This window comes from Idiotropiscis lumnitzeri, chromosome 9, assembly GCF_059441095.1.
Source record: "Idiotropiscis lumnitzeri isolate Australia: NSW breed Sydney's pygmy pipehorse chromosome 9, RoL_Ilum_1.0, whole genome shotgun sequence".
Taxonomy (NCBI): Eukaryota; Metazoa; Chordata; class Actinopteri; order Syngnathiformes; family Syngnathidae; genus Idiotropiscis; species Idiotropiscis lumnitzeri.
Genome location: NC_142399.1, coordinates 21,922,658 through 21,945,527, shown reverse-complemented (window position 1 = coordinate 21,945,527; position 22,870 = coordinate 21,922,658). Strand labels below are relative to the sequence as shown.

At 43.6% G+C, this 22,870-nt stretch overlaps 1 protein-coding gene across 5 annotated transcripts in view; it reads right to left on the bottom strand.

Moving 5' to 3' along the window:
- vps8 (VPS8 subunit of CORVET complex) overlaps positions 1–22,578 on the bottom strand; it is a 117,772-nt gene extending 95,194 nt beyond the window's left edge. For 2 of the 5 annotated variants that reach the window (XM_088304109.1, XM_088304111.1), the window contains exons 1-8: positions 22,037–22,572; positions 21,264–21,332; positions 18,710–18,840; positions 18,460–18,556; positions 14,009–14,041; positions 9,325–9,379; positions 9,078–9,202; positions 8,606–8,692 (exon numbers count right to left, since the gene is read on the bottom strand). In XM_088304109.1, the coding sequence (XP_088160235.1) occupies positions 8,606–8,692; positions 9,078–9,202; positions 9,325–9,379; positions 14,009–14,041; positions 18,460–18,556; positions 18,710–18,840; positions 21,264–21,332; positions 22,037–22,108 (669 nt within the window). In that variant the 5' untranslated portion in view covers positions 22,109–22,572. Of the gene's footprint in view, positions 1–8,605; positions 8,693–9,077; positions 9,203–9,324; positions 9,380–14,008; positions 14,042–18,459; positions 18,557–18,709; positions 18,841–21,263; positions 21,333–22,036 lie in introns of all 5 variants that reach the window. The other 3 variants (XR_015845003.1, XM_088304112.1, XM_088304110.1) reach the window with 3 other exon arrangements.
- Between the last annotated feature and the right edge of the window lie 292 nt (positions 22,579–22,870).

The following is a 22,870-nucleotide window of genomic DNA, read 5'->3' as shown; positions in this document are numbered from 1 at the left end:
GGACAATGTTCTCCTTTACAGAAAGTCGTTCGAGGAACACCTCTTCACGCGGGGCTGCGCCTGAATGCCCGAAAATGTCAGCTAGCCCGGGACCATGTGTTTTTTTTTGGGCCATGTGATTTCTGTTGTAGGACTCAGGCCTGATCCCCGGAACACGGAAAAGGTGAGAGCATGGCCTGTCCCATGGTACGCCACGGAGGTGCGGGCATTCAACACAGGAGATTTGTAAAGGACTTTGTGCTGCCCCCCTCACTGGCCTCACGGGAAAGGAGGTGCCATTTCATTGGACAGCGGACTGCCAAAGGGCGTTTGAGTCTTTGCGGAATGCCCTCCGTTCTGAGCCCATTGTATGCAACCTGGACTTTGTCCAGCCATTCAGGTTGTACACAGACGCGTCTCTTGTTGCTCTAGGTGCAGTGTTAGCACAGGGAGCGGGTGGCGAGGAGAGAGTGGTCGCCTGCGCTAGTCGGGCTCTCACGAAGGCAGAGCAAAAATGGTCTACATATGACCGGGATTTGTGGCCGATAGAATAGGTCGTACGCAATTTTCGGCATTACCTGGGCCTTCCCCCATTCATTATTGCGACAGATCATCAGCCGCTGGTGGGGCTACGGAGATTGGCCATCGAGAACAACACCACAGTGAGCCGTAGTCGATGGGCCTTGGCGTTCGACCCTTACAACTGGGAGGTAGTGGGGCCTCCCACACCAACGCAGACGCTTTATCTCGCCGACCAGACTCAGGGGCGGCGGTCGGTGATTCCCCGACGTGGACAGATGCAGGTACCCAGACGGAGGGAGTCAGTGGCCCAAAGGCTGTGTGTGCTGTGGACACCTCTTGCAGTGCTCCTACTGCTCAGGCAGATTCTGAGACCCAGGTTTCCCTGGACAGTGATGCTGTCCCAGCGTCCGGGCTCGACTCCGGTCTCGGGTCTTCAGATGCGCCGCTTCCTACAGACAGGGCCCTGATCTTCACCTTGTCGGATGATGGGACTACCATCAGGGAGCTCCAGGAACGAGACAAGGACCTTGGAAGGGTTTTGTCCTGGCTGGAGGCTGGCGAAAGACCTTGTCAGACGGAGATTCGGGGTGTTAATTGGAGTCTGAGGATACTGTGGTATGATTTCCGCCGGCTGTCCCTGATGGATGGACTGATATGCACAGTGGTTCGGCAGCCACAGGGGGAACAGATTACTCAGATTGTTGTCCCTGCTATTCTGGTCCCAGAGCCCCTCCGACACATGCACGGGGGCCCTCTCACGGCTCATCAAGCCCATGAACGGGTCCTAGCACATGCCCGGAGTGCTTGTTTTTGGCCAGGCATGCAGCGTGACATTCGTGCAAGTTGCGACCAGTGTCATGCATGCCAAAGAAGGAAGTCTCCGGTGCCACGACACCGTGCCCCCATGAGGACGACTCAGACCGAGAGCCCCTTCCAGCGTGTGGCGGCTGACATATTGGGATTGCCTGTCACGTCAAGAGGTAGCCGTTATGTGCTGGTAGTCGCGAACTATTTTGCCAAGTTTGTCAATTTATATGCCAGGCAGGATCAACGGGCCACGACTGTCTACTGAGCACCTCTTTAAGAGCTATATCAGAAACAGATCAGAAAGCCCTTTATTGTCATTGTACTCAGTGTGCAACAAGATTAGTGAGCTCCCCTCTCCAGTGCAAATACAATAATAATTTAATTACATTTATAAATTAGAGTGATTAAAGATTAAATAATTAAATAGAAAATAAATAAAAAATGTGATAAATAAAAACACTATGTGGCTGTTCTGCAAGGTAAGGGTAGGTGTGTGTGAGAGTTCAGCATGGAGATGGCTCTCGGGAAGAAACTGTTTTTCAGTCCGTTAGTCTGTGTCTTGATGCACCTGTAGTGCCTGCCAGAGGGCAACAGGTCGAAAAGGTGTGAGCTCGGGTGAGTATTGTCTTTGATGATATTGAGAGCGCTGCTGAGGCACCGGGTGGTGTAGATGTCCGACAGGGAGAGGAGAGGGCAGCCAATAATCCTATGCACTGTTTTGACTGTCCTCTGGAGCCCCACACTGTCTGCCTCTGCGCAGCTGCCGTACCAGGGAGAGATAAAATACGTCAGCAGGCTCTCGATGGACGAGTGGTAGAAGGCCAGCAGCAGCTTCTTGTCCAGGTTAAATTTCCTGAGGACTCTCAGGAAGTGCAGACGCTGGTGGACCTTCTTTATCACTGCTGTACTGTTGTCTGTCCAGGAGAGGTCATCGGAGATCTCTACTCCCAGGAACTTGAATGTGTGCACCCTTTCCACACACACGCCTTTGATGTAGAGGCGGGGTGGCACAGTCTTGTTCCTCCTGAAGTCGATGACGATCTCCTTCATTTTTGCCGCATTGAGCTGTAGTCTGTTCTCCTCACACCAAGCCGTTCATCTCTGGACCTCATCTCTGTAAGCTGTCTCATCTCCTTTTGAGATCAAACCGACCACTGTCGTATCGTCAGCAAATTTGACGATGGTGTTGTTTCCGTGGGTCGGGCTGCAGTCATAGGTGTAGAGAGCGTACAGGAGAGGGCTCAGCACGCATCCTTGAGGGGAACCGGTGCTCAGCGTTCGAGTGGAGGATGTGCAGGTGTAAGATAAGCTGAAGATCACAATAACTTCAAGTAACTTTATGTAATCTGTTTGTGTATTTCTAATCATGTTTTTATATACTACTTGTATCAGTAATGATTGCATACACACACACACACACATAGACACATTTTTGCTTTAGCACACACACACACACACACGCACTTTTTTGCTTTAGGCTTTCATTGTGAGTTATGATTTCCTGCCTACTGGAGCCATTGTCAGTTACTCTCCAGTCTTCTGGTAATCAGTTTAGTCTAAAACAGACCTGCATTGTCAGTTAACCACCTGCTTCCAGGAGTCAAGCTCTAATAAAAGAAGACGTGGCGGGATGAGAGACGAGAGAGAGAAGTGTGCAGGGCTGAACTAAGCAAGACGCTTTGTCTTCTCCGCTGCATCTCTCTCCCCGTTCGCGACCGGTAAAAACGAAAACCTTGCCTGATTTATTTCTGATTTTCAGCCACCTTCAGTGAGTTATTTCAGTCTAAAAAAGGCGTCAGGGCATTTAAACCTGACAGCAGGGGCCGAGCGTCACAGTCTGTGGTCCGTTGGTCAGAAAATCTTAATCCAGGTGCGTGTGAGGGCAGAGAGGCCGAGAATGTCCAGTTTGGTGATGAGGATATTGGGGATCATTGTGTTAAATGCCGAGCTGCAGTCCACAAAGAGCATCCTGGCATAGCTTTGCTGTTGTTCCAGGTGGTCCAACACAACATGCAGAGCAGTGTCGATGGCGTCCTCAGTGGATCTGTTAGCCCGGTATGCAAACTGGTTGTGGTCCAGTGTGGGAGGAAGGCAGTCTCTGATGAGCTGGAGGACCAGTCACTCAAAGCATTTCATGATGACTGGTGTGAGAGCAACAGGACGGTAGTCGTTTAGGTGGGTTGTGGTTGACTTTTTGGCAAGAGGAATAATGGTGGAAGTTTACAAGCAGGAGGGAATGACTGCTTGAGCCAGGGAACGGTTGAAGATCCTGCAAAAAACATGTGATGGATTGTGGGCACGTGCTCTGAGGACTTGGACGTAGCAGTAGCTTTCCTGGGGTTTACTGCCAGGAGCGCACCCCTCACATCGTGTTCCTCTAAGATAAGTGAGGGGTGTTGAGGCATGGAGTGCGGGGGTGTGGGAGTTGGGGTGAGTCAAAGCGAGCAAAGAAGCAGTTTAGCTCCTCCGCCAGAGACGGGGCAGCCAATAATCCTGTGCACTGTTTGTGCTACTGCCTCTGTATTTGGTGATGCTCTGTAGACCCTGCCACACCTCCTGTGGTCTGTTGCTGTCAAGGTGGGACTCCAGCCTCCTCTTGAAATCCGTTTTGGCTAGCTCAATGAGTTTTTTCAGGTCAGCACGAGCCACACTGTACAGAGCTCTGTCACCCTACCAGAAGACAGTATAACGGGCCTTGAGGAGTGAGCGAACCTGGCTGGACATCCAGGGTTTTGTGTTTGGGAAAGTCCAAATGGTCTTGTTCAGGGACACAGTTTCCATGCAGAACTTGATGTAGTCCAGCACACACTGTGTGTAAACATCAAGGTCCTGATGATCAAAGAGGTCCCAGTCTGTGTCTTGAAAGCAGTCCTGTAATTCACTCATGGCGGTCTCATGCCAGGTTTTCACAGTCTTTGTGGTGGCCTGAATCTGCGTCTGAGAGGGGTGTACGCAGGTGTGAGCAGCAAGGACAGGTTCTCTGACTGGCTGACGGGATGGCTCTGAACCCATGCTTGCGGTTTGAGTACACATGAACAATGATACTGGAACATGGAGTGATTGAAACCCTGCACACAGACATGGTCAGGCAATTCTAATCAGACATTGTGCAGGATCTATGTAGGAAGTTGGGCGTGAAGAAGACACACACCACGGCCTAAGTGGGACGGAATGGTTGAGAGGTTCAACCGCACTTTGATTGATCAACTGGCGAAGTCTCTACTATGCTGTGAGGGGGAGTGGGATTCTTCCTGTACCAAATGGCGTTCGCATACAGTACCAGCGTGCATTCCAGTACGGTGTTTACACCGTACTTTGTCATACATGGCAGGGAGGCCAGGACCCCTCTGGACATGGTGTTGGGTCCTCCGGCACTGAGTGAGTATAGCTCCGGGTCTCCAGAGGATTTTGCTAGCTCTCTGCTCAGAGGCTTGGACACGGCTTTCAGTAAAATGCGGGAGAACAATCGTGTGGCGAGCAAGAGCCAGAAGTCCTATTATGACACCACAGTAAGACACGAGCCATACGAGGTGGGGGACTTAGTGTGGCTGATTGTTCCAGCAGAGAGCTGACGAATAATGGCCACCCACTGGAAAGGGCCCTACCAGGTCCGACGACGGATGGACATGGAAGACGAGGTGGGGGTTACCTCTCAGCTTTGTAGCCCGTTTGAGGATGAGCCCCCGCTGCTGATTGTCCATTATGACAGGCTGCGACATTACACCCTGCCAGAGGTGTTTCCCTTTGACGGCCCTTCGACAGCTCCCAGGCCCCTGTCCCCGCGTTCCACGCCACTCGGGAGTGCTTCTCTCACTGGATCGTGTGCCTCGGGGTCTGGCGTGTGCTATGGTTTGGGATCTGAGGTGGGCCCATCTGTGCCGCCTGGGGACATGCTAAAAAGGGCTACAGCTGGCGTCACCCGTGTTGAGAGGCCGATACGTGCACCTGCACACCCTGCTGATTTTGTTGTGAACTAGAAACGATAAAAAAAATTTTAAAAAATGTGTTACGTGGGTCGCACCCCAATGTTCTGGAGGAGGTGGCGTGAAATGTTTACAGTTCTTCCAGTTTATAATGCACTGATGCTGCTTTCTGCTATTACTGGTGTTTATTTTTTATGTAATATTTTTTTACGTCTGCTCTTTGTGGTGTTTTGATTTTCTTTCTCATACTTGAGGTTTCATATTCTCACCCAGGTTGTGGAAATGGGGACATTTCCTTTGTAAGGGGGGTTGCATGTAGGCTTAGGAGTGGTTAATGTGCTCTAGTCTCTGTTCATTATGACTGGTTTGTGGTGACGTCAGAGTGGTGCAACGGAAAAAAGTGTGGGTTGGTGTGTTGAACTGTTGCAGAATAAACGGGCGCCGCTCCCAAGTTGGTTTTAAGTTCCTATTATTGTTGACGAGATTTTAGAAAGCCCCTAAACTCGGACGTTACACTATCACTGAACAGCATACAAACAAACAATGAAACAAATACAATTAACACAAAACATGCATCTCTCATGCCATTCATATACCAAAAAGAAAGAAAAATAACACAAAAAGAGTATTGCAATGCATTCTGGGAGCCCATCAGCCTCAGCCAATCAGATGGCTGGTTAGAGAGATGTGAGTAGTGTATTTTGGGCAGTGTGTTTTTTTTGTTTGTTTTTCTTTGCAGAGTCTGTTGTAGAGTCTGTTGTCTAAACCTGTGATGTTTCTTGCTTGCAATAACATGAATGATAAGACAGACTACGACATCGTGGACAGCTGCCCTTTTGTCCAGCTTTCTTCCGCAAGCACATACTGGTCCGTTCTAACTGACACTCAAACCATCACCAAAAGATGTATTCAGATAATTTATTTGTCACAGTCAATCCAAAGCACAATAGTTCAGACTTTAAGCAGCAGGGTGTGCTACCATGCACCCTGTAATGCCCAAACGGGCATTGGCCGTTGCTCGAGTAGATAGCACGTGTACAAATCTATGGGTCTTGGTCTATACACAAGTTGTGTTGCACCAAAGGACGACCTGTCTGTTCCGGGGAATTTATAAGACTTAAAAGTCTGCCTTATTGTCGCGAAAATACGGTAATTCCATTAGAATTCTTTTTTTCAATTATTTCAAGAGAAAGAAAATGGCATGTGGTATGCTGAACATGTACATTGATGTTACTGAGCTGGGCTGAGAAGTTCAAAAAGAAAATAAGAGAATAGTTGGTTTGACGAGTGTTGTATGGTCGCAACATCACAGAAGTGATTTAAGGTTTCCGTTTTGGTGAGATTCACAACAAATCGGCACACCCCCTTTTAGAGCTTGGTTTGTTATTTTTTCCGGTCTCCGCTGTCTTCGTCACAGCAGGGAGGCAAGCATAATAGTTCTTACTTGGTCAGTTTTGTTGTGTAAAACGACGACGGGTCGCTATCAAAGCTTAAATGCACATTACTACTTGTGTCCAATTCTATGTCTAAAATGTCTAAAAGCGTTCTGCACAATAGTTTGGATTTATTGGCATCAAACGTGAGCTCATGTGATCACCTTCACAAAATCCAAAATACTGTGCAGATTGATTCTCCACTTACACAGACTGAAGCAGACAAGAGCATGAACGCGTACACGAACCCCGACTGGTTACATTTCGATCATTTAACTACGCTAAAGTCATATCAACGGTGGCTGGCAGGGGACAGCCAGCAGGTGAGCACGGATATTTACCACTCCCCGGCTAACAGTAGATAATGGCACGGCTAATAGAAACAGTTAGCATCAGGATGTTAAAACAAAAGGCATTAGCGCAACAAAATTATTGCATTCCTGTCCAGCCAGTCAGCATCTTCATGTCGAGGGGTTGCCTCCCAACCAGTCGCATGCATTGTCCGACACCGCTGCAGCCACCAGCTTCGGTGTGAGAACGAGCGGGCGTCGATTTCAGATAAAGACCTCTCAAACACTGCTAGCTGGTACAGTGCGCATCATGGAGCGGCATGTGCTCTTACATGTACAAAAAGTTCCAGCGAGGAGGCCGACTCCACAGCCGAGTGTGACCGCATTGGAACGTATCATTTCATCTGTCTAGTTTTAAATTGGACGCCGTATTGTAGTTTGAAAAAATCCAAATAAATGTGCATGTCTATTCATTCCAACTTCAGCCTCTAAATATCCTGACTGGTGCTTTTATGCCGTGAGTCCTCAAATTGATCAGCAAAGAAGCAGTGAGCCACGTCCTAACAGCATAATCTAAGTGCCTGCTCACTTCCACAGTTCCTCATTCTCATATAAATCAGTCATGGAAAGGTTAAGCCTTTTGATATGTTGAAGTGGTCATAGGTAGGGATGTCCACCTGAATTTTGGTGCCAATTGATGAAAGTTTTTGGACGTTATAAGCAATGAAAGTACAATGTTTTACAATAGAGAGTTTGTAATCGGTCCCTTCAATGACTTGGAGTAAAACATGGAGAGAGCGGAGGGGGGCGTGGCCATATTCCTATGGAAAGCGCTTTGTTACAGCGCCAGCTGTTGTGAAATGCGCTATATAAATAAAGTTGTATTGTATTGTATTGTATTAAAAGTAGCTGTTTTTTCAAGTCGTGAGTTATTTCCTAATTTCTCCAAAATGAATGGATAAAAAAAGATAATGATAACTAATTTGAGTTTCCTGATCAACAAATATATAAACTGAGCTTGTTACTCAAAAATGGCCCATCTTTGCTGGCCAGTTCTTTTCATACTGTAACGATAATTCAAGCCACAAATCCACTTTAGAAGTTGGCAAACAAGGCATCCTAGCTTTATTATAATTTGCGTGCATGCATTAATCTAACTTTAGAAGCAGTATTATGCACTGTTCAACTGTACCATCTATTGTAAAAATGTAAAAGTAATGTGTTTTGTTGAATTTCCACGACACAAGACTGATCATGGTGCTCCTTGATTGTTGCAGACAAGTAAAACACAATTTAAAAACTAATCATAAAACTAACTCAAACTAAGCGTTTTTGATCATCTAAAACTAACAAACTAATTAAAGCTAATTACATATTTTTAAAAAAATAAATAAAAACTAACTATTTCCTATAATTAAAAGTCCAAAACTATAATAACCTTGATAAGCTCCAGCGCACATACCCTAATGAGGACAAGCAGTATAGGAAACGGATGGACAAGTGGACATTTTATATAATTTTCTGTAATAATGTGGAATATAGTGAAAAGCAATATTTAAGGACAAGCATTTGAAATGAGTTTCAAGCAAAATTTCTTCAACTTACAAGTCTTTAAACAAATTGGTTGCAAAGGATGTGTATTGTGGCTTACCTTTACATGCAGAATTGCTGTGCCTGGAGGGTGTGCGTCAGTGATAGTTCGAAGAAGTTTCCCATTGGCAAGATCCCACATGGTAATCTTGTCAGAAAAAAGACACCAAGCAATTATTATTAAAGGTGAATCATAAAAACATGATGAATTGTATGTTGTGTCAGTGAAATATCTTTAAGAAAATCGGGATGATGCAACCAGTGTTGTGTAAAAACAAAAAGAAAAAAGAAAAAAAGTCTTTATTTCAACATGACAATATCTATGAGATGTCTGACCACACTGACCTCATGCATCATGTCAGAAAATATTGCATCTGGTCACTCAAGTCGCAGTAATCGATTTAAGCTCCTTTACGACTGGATTCCATAGATAAGCACTTTACCAAAAAACAACTGCGAACCTATGACCAGTGAGTACGGCCGTCAGATTTGATAATGCAAAAAAAGAAAATCCTTTATGATTAGGATTTTACCTGTCCTTTCGCAAACCCACAGAGAAGTCTTGAGCAATCATTGTTGATGCTGAGGGCAGAGATTGCGCCGAACTCCGCACCAGTTGTTTTTGTTCCAAGACAGAGCCTTAATGCTTGGTTGTTATCTGTAGAGGAATGTTATCATCAAAACCAGGCTCATGAACACATGGTACACATTTTTTATGCTATTTTAATCCCTGATGGGATGGGAACGAGCAGAACAATTACAATTCTAGATTTGGCTTACCAAAGACCAAAGCCAGACCATGAGATGTTCCCACAACAATCACACCTGCAACTGTCTGAAGACAAGATATACAATAACAACATTAAATGATTCAATAAAATGATGAGTAAATCTAATGAATAGACTACAGAGCTCATTCGCAAGTGTTATATTTCATGTCCAATTCGACAATGGGAAAGTCAAGACTTCAAAAGAGTTGAGTGTTAATCATGGGAGTTCACTCTGTCAAGTGAATACAGGAAGTCCTCAATTTATGAACAAATTCTGTTCCTATGCTGTAACCTGAATTTCCAAGTAAATCGGAACTAACCCTTTAATACACCCTAAAATATCTAAATAAATATTCAAATACACTTCATATTAATAAAATAGAATTAATTAGAATAAAAAGAAGATACTGCACTTCAAACTAGGGGTGTCCTGATCCGATATTTGCATATAGATCTGTATCGGACTACATCCACAAGATCCGAAATTAGCACTCATAGACAAGAAATCCATTTGAGAATCCACTGATGTTCTTGTATCCGGCAGCGTCAAGAGCGAGCGTGCATAGCCCATGTGATCAAAACAACCATTCCTGCAAACGGGCAGGAGAAGTGTGGGAGTCACCATATATGTAAAAAAATATTGAAGTTTACGGTAAAAGAAAACGAAAATCACGCGTGCACGCAGTACTGTCATTCAGTTGAATGAGATTCGCAGCCATGCTCACCTCGGTGGTCAGCCAGCCCGACCGTCGTGGGCCCTCCGGGATGAGAACGAACGGCTGTGTCTTTTCCTTTTAACTGTCTTTACACCTTTGCTGCTGGGTATTAAAATAGCGTGGACTTAATCGGCATTGATTTACAGTACAAATTGACGAGTTGACGAGCACTTTTAACATCTCTCCATACATTGCTTTCGGCTCTGGCTCTGGTTGTGTAAACAAAAGCGGGAATACGGAGCTAAGGAAAATATGCAAGCCGTATCTGTGAAGCCTCCACATTTATTTGGAATAAGAACAAGCGGGAAATCGCTATGTCCGGGACTATTGCGTTTTACTAATCACTTAAACTTGGCTACCTGCTCAGATTCTCCACGCATCAATGCAACTGTACGTGAGGCCTAAAACGCAGCATAAAGTGAACTTTTCATCGTCAGTTTTTGATGTCCGATTTTGAGCAGACGACAACAAACAACAAAACCTGTTGCACACTTCGACCCTGGTGAAGTTTAGTGCTTCAGAAAATGAATGGATGGATCGCAAAGACGGCGTTGTTACTGTCATAATAGGCATTAATACTTCAGGGAATAACGGCCATGGCTGGTGGGAAGAGCATCTTTTGTGAGTGATTCGGTTTAATGGTTTAACTTGATCAAGTCACTTCCAACAATTCATTCTCAAAAAATAAATTACAGCATATATAATGCCTGCTAATATCGTACCGGACGACATCGGTATCGGACATTACTCTTGGCCGCAATATCGGCATCGGATCGGAAGTGAAAAATATATCAGGACACCCCTACTTAACACTGCTGAGAAATGTGGCCATCTTGTGAAAAAGGTTTCTGTGTAACCTTTCAAGTTACATTATAAATGTATACTTGGTCTGTCTGATGTTTGAAAATATTATGTTCAAAGGTGTTACACATCCGCAGAAGAGATCACGTCACTCATGACTGTGTGCACGGTAGTAAATGTAGTGCAGCGCATTGGGGCTTTTCTGCAGGGGAGTTAGGGCTGCTCGATATTGGAAAAAAGTGACATTGCGATTTTTGGGGAGGCTGCAATGTACATTGCGAGTTTGAAATTAGAAAATGTTTCACCAGAAGACTCAAATAGCTCTGTTTGGGAAGACTTTGCTTTGTTTGTTATACAGCTCTGGGATGGCCACTTGATAGAAATACGTGCGTCACGGCATTTTATACCTTTTGTCAAGCGTGCGGATCATTTTTTTTATACCTCTCTTTCGTAAAGGTGTTGATTGGTTTCACTTTCGCCCCGTGAAAAGTTATTGCATTCGTGATTTCTCAATGCTGTTTGGACTTCTTATCATAAGGTGTTATAATAAAGGCGTCTGTCATTGTTTTTTGAGTAGATGGTTTTACATCGGGTCCTACAAATGAGTCTGAACTGGTTATATGGGGGCTTGTAATAGCGATTCAAATGGTCGGACAGGTTTGTTGTATTACCTCGTGTAGCAGCAACAACGGCGAGGTACTGTCGGCAGAGGGTTTTTTGTGTGTTGCATATTCTTTTTTGTGGCCGAAATAACTCCATATTTTGCCACTTCTGCTGTCGTTGTCGGTACTAGATACGGATGCGTAGCTAGATGTGGACGGGATCCTTCGGAGTGCGCGCTTGCTAATGACGTCACGCTTAACACGTATTTTTCAAATATATTTCTTTGCCTCTGTGTTTGTTTTTACCCCTGGCTGTTCTATTTACATATTTTGATTCGCTAAACACAAAAATAAAACAAAATAACTGCATGACCGCCACGTTTGCGAGTCAGCTCCCGCGTCACTTCTGCCGATGCCCCCCGAGGAGGCGCTGCCGCACAGGAGTGGAACGTTTACGTTTCTCCTGCTGGGGGGGTTGACTAGTTAGTGTGGGGGTGAGCAAGACGGTCTGTGTCGTCTCTACAATGTAGACCAGAGGTATTCAATTAAAAGTCACAGAGGTCCACGACTAAAATTTCTTACAATTAAAAGGTCCGAGCCACAGTCCAACTTCCCATAATGTCTAGCCTATGTTCCATTTTTATATGGTTTCAATATTTAGTCATTTTTAACAGAGCGCACTTATATACAAAATATTTAGCAATGTTCCCATTAAACACCTTTGCCAGTCAAACAAATATAAGGCGATTATTTCACATTCAAGAAAATGTGGCTCAAGGAACTTAAGGGTGCCACTTCCAGAAAAAAAAACTGTAAAATATCTCCTGTAGAAATATATCAAGTGCTAAGCATTGAGTTAACATCTTTTACCTTTTTTCTTAAATCAACGAGTTATCAACCTAAAAAAAACGGAAAGCCTAATTATCCAAGTAAAACAGGTCAACATGTTCAGTACACAATTAATAAAAATGGCTGTCCTCATGAAAAACTAATTCAAAATGAGCTTTGACACCACCTTTTCTTTTGAATATTTTTTTTAACTTCTCTTAATGAGAAAAATAAGTTTGTGACTGGCCTGCCAGTGATTTAAATCTGGGTTGGAACGGATTCAGGGCCATTGGGATTTGGTAGATTATTTCACACATCTGGGCTTTGTGTTTACCTTTAAATAATGTTTGTGCAACCGCATTTAATCACTCCTTCACAACTTCTCCATCACTGAATGTTTTAGTTTACTTTTCGTGAACATTTGTTTGCATGCCGCTGGGCTGTAAACGAAAATGTAAAAATCTGTTATACTGCACTCGAAGTTCGATGTTTTTGCGTGCGCTCACCTCAAACTTCAGCAGATAACTTTGCAGAAAAGGGCGGTGCTTTGTTTCGTAGTGGCGCTTCGCAATGTTGCGACGGTTTCGGAGCATATGATGCACACTGGTTTTGAATCGGCTGCAGCCAGAACAAAACTAAATTTCTCCGTCCATTAATTTAAAACAACACGCATCGACCTTGCTTACGTTATAGCAAGGCACACTGTCAGCAGCACTCTCTTCCGGTCTGCTGCGCATTTGGCAGTGGGTCGTAAACAAAAGATTTGATTGGCTAAAATCAGTGACGCCTTTGCCGTATTAACTAGAATTGCAGCATCAATGTTTGCGAATGCGCCCGAATAAAAAATCATCATAGATTGGTCATGGGTCCGGTCCGAACCATCTGTCGGTCTGGATCCGGACCGCGGTCCGCCATTTGGTGATGGCTGATATAGAGCATATTGTAGCGTGCTGCTTTTATGAAACAAACCAAACGTTTCCGTGTTCTAGAAAAAAAAAAAAAGATAGAAACATCGCACATCTTCCGATGTGACTATTGCGCATGCGCACATCGCAATCGCGATGTTAAAACCGCATATCGTGCAGGCATAAGGGGAGTGGTTCGATAGGAGGTAGAAATACAATATTTGGGGGGTAATGATGAGGCAAGGATTCTTAAAGTAAAATATAAAGTCAATACTGTTACTCAAAACAACTTTGCATATTCGATCTCCCAGCTGCCAGCAGTCTCCCTCCGCCTACGCGGCGCGCATTTTGGGCTCCGGATGATGTCAATGACTGATATACGCGACCTATGAAAATGGCCCAAGTCGGCTTTGAAAAAAAATTGCAATTGGGCGATTCAGACTAAAAAAACAGATCAAATACTATATCCAACAGTTAATAGACTAGATTGCAATTGCTCTTTTTCTGTTATATAATCATACAGGATATAGAATGATGTTCAAGAACAAGTGTATTGCCCAGGTCAACAGAGCTATATTATTAGAATACATAGAAGTACACATGGGCAAGGAAAAATTTGTACCCAGACTGATTACAAATCTGTGACATTGCAATGCCATGCACCTACGATTTCAATTCCGGCACATTCGATGGGCCAGTCTAATGAAATGATTGTGTGCAGTGAAGGCATTGGGTACAGGAACAGGCCTTAATGTGCTTTATTTATTTTAAATATGCCTGTGCACAATTAACAAGACCCGATTATACTTTCTCTTTCAAGAATTGCAAAAACCAATACTCACTATTGCTGTTGGTAATCCAGCATCAACTTTGTCCTGAGGAAAGATACAAATGTTTCACTACAGCAACACATGCGTTAGCGCTTCAGTGATCCGGTAGTTCTACAATGTCGGGTTAAATTTTGCAAAAAGAAGTCAAACAAAAATCAATTCAATAAATTCAGTTGTTTCCTTCTTCGCCTCAACAACTCAAAGGGAGGATCAACAGGACACACAATGAAAACAACTGATCTTGATACACAAATTAGTGGGGCTCTCACTATCGAATATATTTACATTAATTTATTCTATCCATTGTTGCAAAATGTAAACAAATAAGTTAATAGAAAAAGGTTTGCATTAAAATGTATCGCAATTTTTTTTTCTTCCAGTTGACTCTTTTTAAAAAAAATATTGCTGCTTATTTGGTATTGTTTCAAGATGAAACAAAACTAAATAAACAATAATTAAAAAATATTCCATGAGAGGCACTGATACTACCACTGGTACTCAGCAATGTTTTTTGAAATGAGATACTTCTTGGGTAAATATTACTGCGAAGGGCTGCTATTTTGGCTACTTCAGATTTAACGTCCATTTACGGTTATTCATATTGCGACAGCAAATAAGGATTATTTTTGCAATAGATTAAAATGACAATTCCTTTTACTTAAATTTATTATGATTCAGTTAATGGTTTGGAAAAAAGGAAAAAATGTTGGTCATCGTTTTCCAAAGTAAAGATGTCTGCAACTGTCTTCTTTTGATCCAACAGGAAATTTCATCAATCTAGTTTAATAAAATGCTACAGAAATTACAAAATATCTACTTTCTGTGAGGCTGAAATCATAGGATTTGGAAAATGTTTTGAAAAAAATGTCTCTTAACAATTTTTCAACTATGAAGATAGGTACCGCATTTCCACGACCAAAAGACGCACCATATCAAAGGGCACAGCATCAGTTGTGGGTGCTATTTCTGTATTTAACACACAGACACTAAATATGCCCCACTATGAGGCGCATGGCAGCCCGCGCATGGCAGCCCGCGCATGGCAGCCCGCGCATGGCAGCCCGCGCATGGCAGCCCGCGCATGGCAGCCCGCGCATGGCAGCCCGCGCATGGCAGCCCGCGCATGGCAGCCCGCGCATGGCAGCCCGCGCATGGCAGCCCGCGCATGGCAGCCCGCGCATGGCAGCCCGCGCATGGCAGCCCGCGCATGCCAGCCCGCGCATGCCAGCCCGCGCATGCCAGCCCGCGCATGCCAGCCCGCGCATGCCAGCCCGCGCATGCCAGCCCGCGCATGCCAGCCCGCGCATGCCAGCCCGCGCATGCCAGCCCGCGCATGCCATCCCGTGCCTCACTCGAAGAGAGGCGTCTTCGTCAATGGTAATTCCATTAACGCTATAAAACAGTGATTCTCAAATAGTAGGGGGGCGCGGTGCGATGCTGAGGGGGGCGCGTGGGACCCAGGGGAACATGCTTTTTTACCCGCCGTAGTACGGCTGAACGATGCATCGTTTTGAGACCGAAAATGGCAATCTCAAACAACGCGAGTTTGAGCTCGTCAAAGCTGTTTGTGCCACTAGTTCACGCAGCAGGTCACGCAGTACTGATTAATGGCTATCAGTATGGAGCGATAAGATATGATGAGTACTGATTAAAAGAAAAAAGTGTCGCCCTATTGCTCGTTGTCCCGGAAGTGATTTCTTTCGCCGCTACTTAAATGCTCTGCGCCAAGCTATCTTGCGCCGCAGCAGAAAAGACTTTATTTGAACTATACTTAAGTCCATGCACAGCAACAGCAACAAGCTACGTGATGGCAAATAAACGACTCCACTGACAAGTAGCGTTCTAAACAAGGAGGCGAGCAAGGAGGCGCTAAGTGTACTAATTGCTAAAATGAATTGCTTCGATGGACGCTCGACTTTTAAGATAAGTCTGACTCGAACCGCGTTTGGGCAGAGAGCCAGCAGCTATGAACAGAAATGTTGGATTGCAACCATTACATATCTAAACATAAAATTAGACGATGGCTACGTTAGCAATTTAGCAGACGCTCTCAGACCGGAACACGGAAACGTAAGACGTCTTCACGACGAAGAGGTTCGAACGTATAGTACATATTTATCAACATTAAAACTGTTGCTTTATATTATTCATATCGAATCCCCCTGGCTCTTCTTTTTGTCTTGTCTATATTGTGTACGTATTTATAACTGTGTTTGGTTTGTTAATGTTAATGAAGTTAAAAAAAAAAGTATAGTAAATATTTATCATATCAATATTTGCACAACAGAGTACTGAGTTTCGAGATCCTCAATAATAGTTCTCAAAATTATATTTCTAATCAATTTAGCTTTCGTTTTTTTTATTTATTTTTATTGACAATCGAACACAGGGGTCCTCAATCCTGTTCCTCGAGGGCAGGTGTCCTGCAGGTTTTCCATCTCTCCCTGCTGCAACACAGCTGATTTAAATGATCAGATAATCAGCAAGGTCTGCAGAAGCTAGATAACGATTGCTCAGGTGTGTTGCACCAGGGAGAGGTGGAAAACGGGCAAGACACCGGCCCTCGAGGAACAGGTTTGAAGACCCCTGATCTAACATCAATATACAAAGAACATGTACATTAGTACGAAATGTAAAAAAATTGGTGGTGGGAGGGGCACGAATTGTTTTCTTCTTGGTACGGGTGGCGTGACAGGAAATAATTGAGAAGCACTGCTATAAAAGCTCTCTTGTCAGGCGGGGAGGGGGTGGGGGGGTGTCAGTAGTGACCACACTCCTTATAGTCATGGTTTTAAATCAAAACCAAAACTATAACTGAACAGCACACAAGCAAACAATGAAACAAAGCAATACAGTTAACACAAAACATGCATCTCTCATGCCATTCATATCCCAAAAAGAAATAAAAATAACACAAAAAAAAGTACTGAGGCATTCCGATCGGCTGTTTAGACTTTAGAGAAATGTGAGCGGTGTGCTTTGGGCAGTGTTTTTTTTTTTGCAATCTCTTGTCTACACCTGTGACGTTTCTTGCTTGCAATAACATAAATGATCAGACACACTATGGTATAGTGGACAGCTGCCCTTTTGTCCATCTTTTTCCCGCACATACACCAAATGAGGTATTCACAGAATTTAATTGTCACAGTCTGCCCACAGTAAACACAGACCTCAACCAGCAGGGTGTGATAACATGCACTCTGAAATGCTCAATGGGGCAACAGGCCCGTCGCTCGAGTGAATAGCATGTGTGTGCTGGGCCACCTGGAACAACAGCAGAGCTATGCAAGGATGCTCTTTGTGGACTACAGCTCGGCATTCAACACAATCATCCCGGACATCCTTGTTGCCAAACTGGACATTCTCGGCCTCCCTGCCCTCACACGCATCTGGATTAAGGACTTTCTGACCAACAGACCCCAGACTGTGTTGCTCGGCCCCTACACGTCCTCCACCCGTACGCTGAGCACCGGTTCCCCCCAAGGATGCGTGCTGAGCCCTCTCCTATACGCCCTCTACACCTACGACTGCAGCCCGGCCCACGGTAACAACACCATCGTCAAGTTTGCTGACGACACGACAGTGGTCAGTCTGATCTCGGAAGGTGACGAGACAGCCTACAGAGAGGAGGTCCAGAGACTGACGGCTTGGTGCGAGAATAACAGACTGCAACTCAGCTTTGCAAAAACAAAGGAGCTCGTCATCGACTTCAGGAGGAACAAGACGTCAATATCGTCAAAGACAATACCCACCCAAACTCACACCTGTTCGACCTGATGCCCTCTGGCAGGTGCTACAGGTGCATCAAATCAAGGACCAATCGACTGAGAAACAGTTTCTTTCCAAGAACCATCTCCATTCTCAACTCTCACACACACACACGACCACCCTTACCTTGCAGAACAGCAACGTGAGGTGTTTTTATATATCCTATTCAGTATTATTTTCCATTACACTAACTATTCTCTTATTTATCTACTTTATATATTTATCTGAATTATTGTTGTTTTGCACTGGAGAGGGGAGCTCTCTAATCTCGTTGCACACTTGAGTACAATGACAATAAAGGGATTTCTGATTCTGATTCTGATTCTATAAATATAAGACAAGGCGCGCAGCAGTACAGGTCGGCTGGTCTGTTTTGGGGAAGATCTGAGACATTAAAGTGTGCCTTATGGTCGTGAAAATACGGTAATTGTATGGTCACAGCCTCTATAAATGATCTTCTCCAACAACATAGAACCTTCAAAAATAGTGTTCATGATCTATTGTATGTGACATCACATACAAAAACAAAACTGTATTAAAACTGAAACCACAATAAAACAATGTTGAAAGCATAGGAACATTTATATTACACAACCTGTACTACATTTCTTGAACTGAATATTGTTATATCCACAACAGCATTTTTTTCAGGAGATGAACGATACTGAATGTGAAAGAGCATGCTTAAGTATTACCGCTGCCGAGACAATCTGTGCAGATATGCCCTGAAGCATGCTGTGTCGAAGAACCAATCCATGAACTGCTGCTTTCAATTCCACTGCCTTCTTCTTCCTTAGAACAAAACATTTCAACATGCACAAAAACAATGTTAATACTCTCATTTAGAAAAATATGCTACTTTTTTCAAACAACATGCTGTAACCAACTTATTAGTATTATAGTACAGATATGGAAAAGTGTAAATGTGTGCGTGTGTGCATGTGCCGTTTAAAGTGAGCTGGGTCCCCGCTGTCAGAGCTGGCAAGAGAAGCAGTATCATAGGAGTGGGCATCAATATTTTCAGTATTCAACACACAGGTATCTTCCAACACAAAGGGTTCCTCCTCGTCCTCGAGCTGCAAAAAAAATGAAAAAAAAAAGTCAAGAGAAACATAGTTTTTGTACATTTGTACAATATGCAACTAACTGGTTTGAGTTGAGTACTTCTTTAAATTACTAATTTTAATACTATAATAAAGGAGGTGTGTATCACACTTTTCTTAATGCTCCAAGATGCATTACACAAGTGTACATTAACAAAGAGGGGGGGGAAAAAAACACTGAACGCTAACAGTAAAAGGGGATGAAAAGTGAATGGAAGGCTTGTCACGTAAGCCAATGATTCTCAAAGTGTGATACAAGAACCACAAGTGGTCCTGGGGCTCCCTCTATTGTAAATGAATGAATCACTGCCCAATTACACTTCTAAATCCAATACATTTGCATTTAACATTAAGACCTGTGTATTTAAACTTTTATTTTGGTTTAAATTATTTTTTATTTACCGTATTTTCGCGATCATAATGCTCACTTTAAAGTTCCAAATCTTCCTCAAAACAAACGAGGCGCCTTGTAATGCCTATTATACAGACTGAGCAACTCTCTCGACCATTGAGCCTGATCCCATCGGGGTATTTCAGAGTGCATGTTAGCACACCCTGCTGGCCAAAGTCTGAGACATCTATACTTCAAATTGACTGTGACAAATACATTATGTGACTACGTTTTTTAGTGAGGGTGCAGGAGAAAGCTGGACAAAAGGGCAGCTGTCCATGATGCCATAGTCTGTCTTATCATTCATGTTATTGCAAGCAAATAAACATCACAGGATTAGACAACAGACTGCAAAAATATTTTTTAAAAAACACAAGCGAGCTAGCATGCGCGAGCCAGCATGCGCGAGCCAGCATGCGCCCCGTAGTGCAGCGCACCCAGTATAAGTATTAAATACAGAAATAGCACCCACAACTGGTGCTGCGCCCTTTGATACAGCCCGTCTTTTGGCCGTAAAAACATGGTTCTTTTTATGTGAAAACAATTTTATTCTGCGTTTTCCTCTAAGAAAAATTCGACTTACTGTAGAATTATATATATTTTTTTAATGTTTTGCCTTGACTGTCATGGCAAATGTAATGTAACCATGTTGTTTGAGTTAGAATTTATTTTATTTTTTTTGGACATTTTTTGTAGTGTTCCATATTTAGTCTGGGACAATTTTGGATTTTTTTTTCTCTGAATATTTCAACTACCGTATTTTCATGACAAAAGGGTGCATCTCAATTGCAGGTGCAATTTCTGTATTTAACACATTAGTATGGCGCACGCATCATTGGGCGAAGGAATGTCAAAACATAACTTGGCTAGGTTCTCCATTGAACATGGCATTGTCATTGTCAGTCTCCTGACGGCTTTTGTGAAAACTCGAACAGCAGGGGAAGCAGTAACATTAACTTCAAATTCCTTGATCACACAATCTCGATGGAGACATCTCATTAGTCACCATACAATGTACTGTCACGGTTTTACATCAAAAACAAAACTGTCAGCCAACATCAACTAAACAGCATACTAGCAAACAATGAAACAACCAAAACAAGGAACATCCATCCATCCATTATCTGTACCGCTTGTCCTCACAAGGGTAGCGAGGGGTGCTGGAGCCTATCACTGCTGTCTTCTGGCAGTAGGCGGGTTACACCCTGAACAGGTTGCCTGCCAATCGCAGGGCACACATAGACGAACGACCATTCGCGCTCACACTCATACCGAGGGGCAATTTAGAGTGTCCAATCAACCTGCCATGCATGTTTTTGAAATGTGGGAGGAAACCGCAGTACCCGGAGGAAACCAACGCAGGCACGGGGAGAACATGCAAACTCCACACAGGAAGGCCGGAGCCGTAATCAAACCCACGACCTCTGCACTGTGAGGTCATTGTGCTAACCGGTCATCCACCGTGCCGCCAAACAAGGAACAATGAAATACAACTAACACAAAAACATGTACCACTCATGTCAATCATATCCCAAGTGCATCCTGGAAGTGCTTTAGCCTGAGCCAATCAGAAGGCTGGTTTGAGAGATGTCGTGAGTGGTGTGCTTTGGGCAGCGTCTGTTGTGTATGATAATTTTAAGGGATACAAATGCTGTCTGGTTTCTGATAAACATTTCAGCTAACTATGCTCCTGTACTTCAATGTTGGTCATTATTGTGGAACTTGGAGAAAAATATATTTTTGGGGTTGGTATTTGGTGTCAGAAGTTTGACAAGTGCTTTTAGGAAATGTTGAATAGGTGGGATTTTGTTTTACTTTTAAATGAGCTGCGTGTGTCAGAGTTCCGGATTTCATGGTCCAGGGAATTCCAGAGGGTTGAGGTGTCTTCCGCAGTGCAGTACTTGGTGATGGACGTGAGAAGTTTGGCACCTCTTTAAGATACTCTCCCCCTCTAATTCATCACATGATTGTAACTGCAAGACTGAATTTAAATGTAATACTTCACCTCATTTAGGATGCTCTCCAAGGTGGGGGGGGTGTCTACTTGGGGAATGTCGAATTCCTTATCGTCAATCTAAGAAAATAAGATTGGGTGGTGAGAGAGACAGTGGTAGATAAACATTTTCAAATAATTTTTCAACATAAGTGTCTGATGCATGTTTCTATATTGTCACCCGACACCTGTTTTTCTGCTGTGGGCAAATATAATACATAATAGATTTCATAGTCAATTTTAATAATCATCAATTCTAAGTTAAATGTGACATACTGATAGACTATTGAAAAAAGTAAATTTTGGAACGGCTCAAATGTGATAAAGAAGATTCATCTTTTAATTGTCATGTATTGAACACACAAGAAGACATAGTCCTCTAAATTTTGCCAGTCACAGTTGTGGACACAGCCAACACACATTGTTAGTGGCACACACACTGGAGCATGGGGGCACTGAAGCGGCTTGGTAGCTGTTTGGGCTCTCAGTGGCTTTGAATGTCGGGAGGAATAAATAAATAAATGTTGGACAGAAATAGACATTGCGGAAGTCATCGATTCCTTGACATACTTCAGTCAATCGGACAATAAGATCAGTGTCAAAATATTGAATCCACAAAAAAAATAGTGCTGAATGTTTTAAAAACCAAAGATCAACTCCACTTATTTTTTTTTATATGACACATAAGAATACCAGAAAAACAAAGTAAGCGATTTTTTTCAGAAGCAAGCAGTCCTACCCTACCACATTCTGAACAGTTAATGTCGAACAATTGTTTGATTTACCACTTCCTCATCCATGAGGTCGAGCTGCGAAGATGAAGACAGTAAACTGCAAGCGTCCAATGATTCCGACATGCTGTATTTGTATTGCGGCTAAAGAGACAGTTTCTTCTTTTCATTTTCTACCAGGGAGCTTCCTATTCTCTTCTTCTATCGCGATTTGGAAGGCGGTTGGCAAGCAACCTTCAATAACATTACGCCACCTAACGGACTGGAAATTAATCTGTAGATAAAATATGCTCCGTCCGGGTGTCTCTATTTTTTTAACCTTTATTCGCACTGCAATATACAAAACTCTCAAAGGGAGAAAAAATATATTTGCGCTTGTTAAGTCCGTTGAAATTCCAGTCAAGATAACAACAACAACAAAGAAAAATATTAACAGAATAGAACAGCAAGGCAGTTTCATTGTCCTTATAAGCCATTTACAAATCAGCGTTCTTCATGTATTATACTTCCATCCATCCATCCATCCATCTTCTGTTCCGCTTCTCCTCACTAGGGTCGCGGGGGGTGCTGGAGCCTATCCCAGCTATCTTCGGGCAGTAGGTGGGGGACACTTTTACTTTTATCAAATATTTCCACGCCCCTCTAATATTTCCCCTCCCTACAGAATCACGCTTCTGTCATAAATGAAGGGTGAACTCTCCACCCCTCCCGCCTCCTGCTCCTACTAGCACCCTCCTATTTCCCTGCACGTCACGTCCTTCCTACTTCCAGCATCCCCCATGTTTGTAGTCCATGTTTGTAGTCCATGCAGCTCAGAAATAGCATACGGTAGAGTGCTATTTTCTTCACCTAACTGTATGCTATTTTCTGAGCTGTATTCTATTTCTT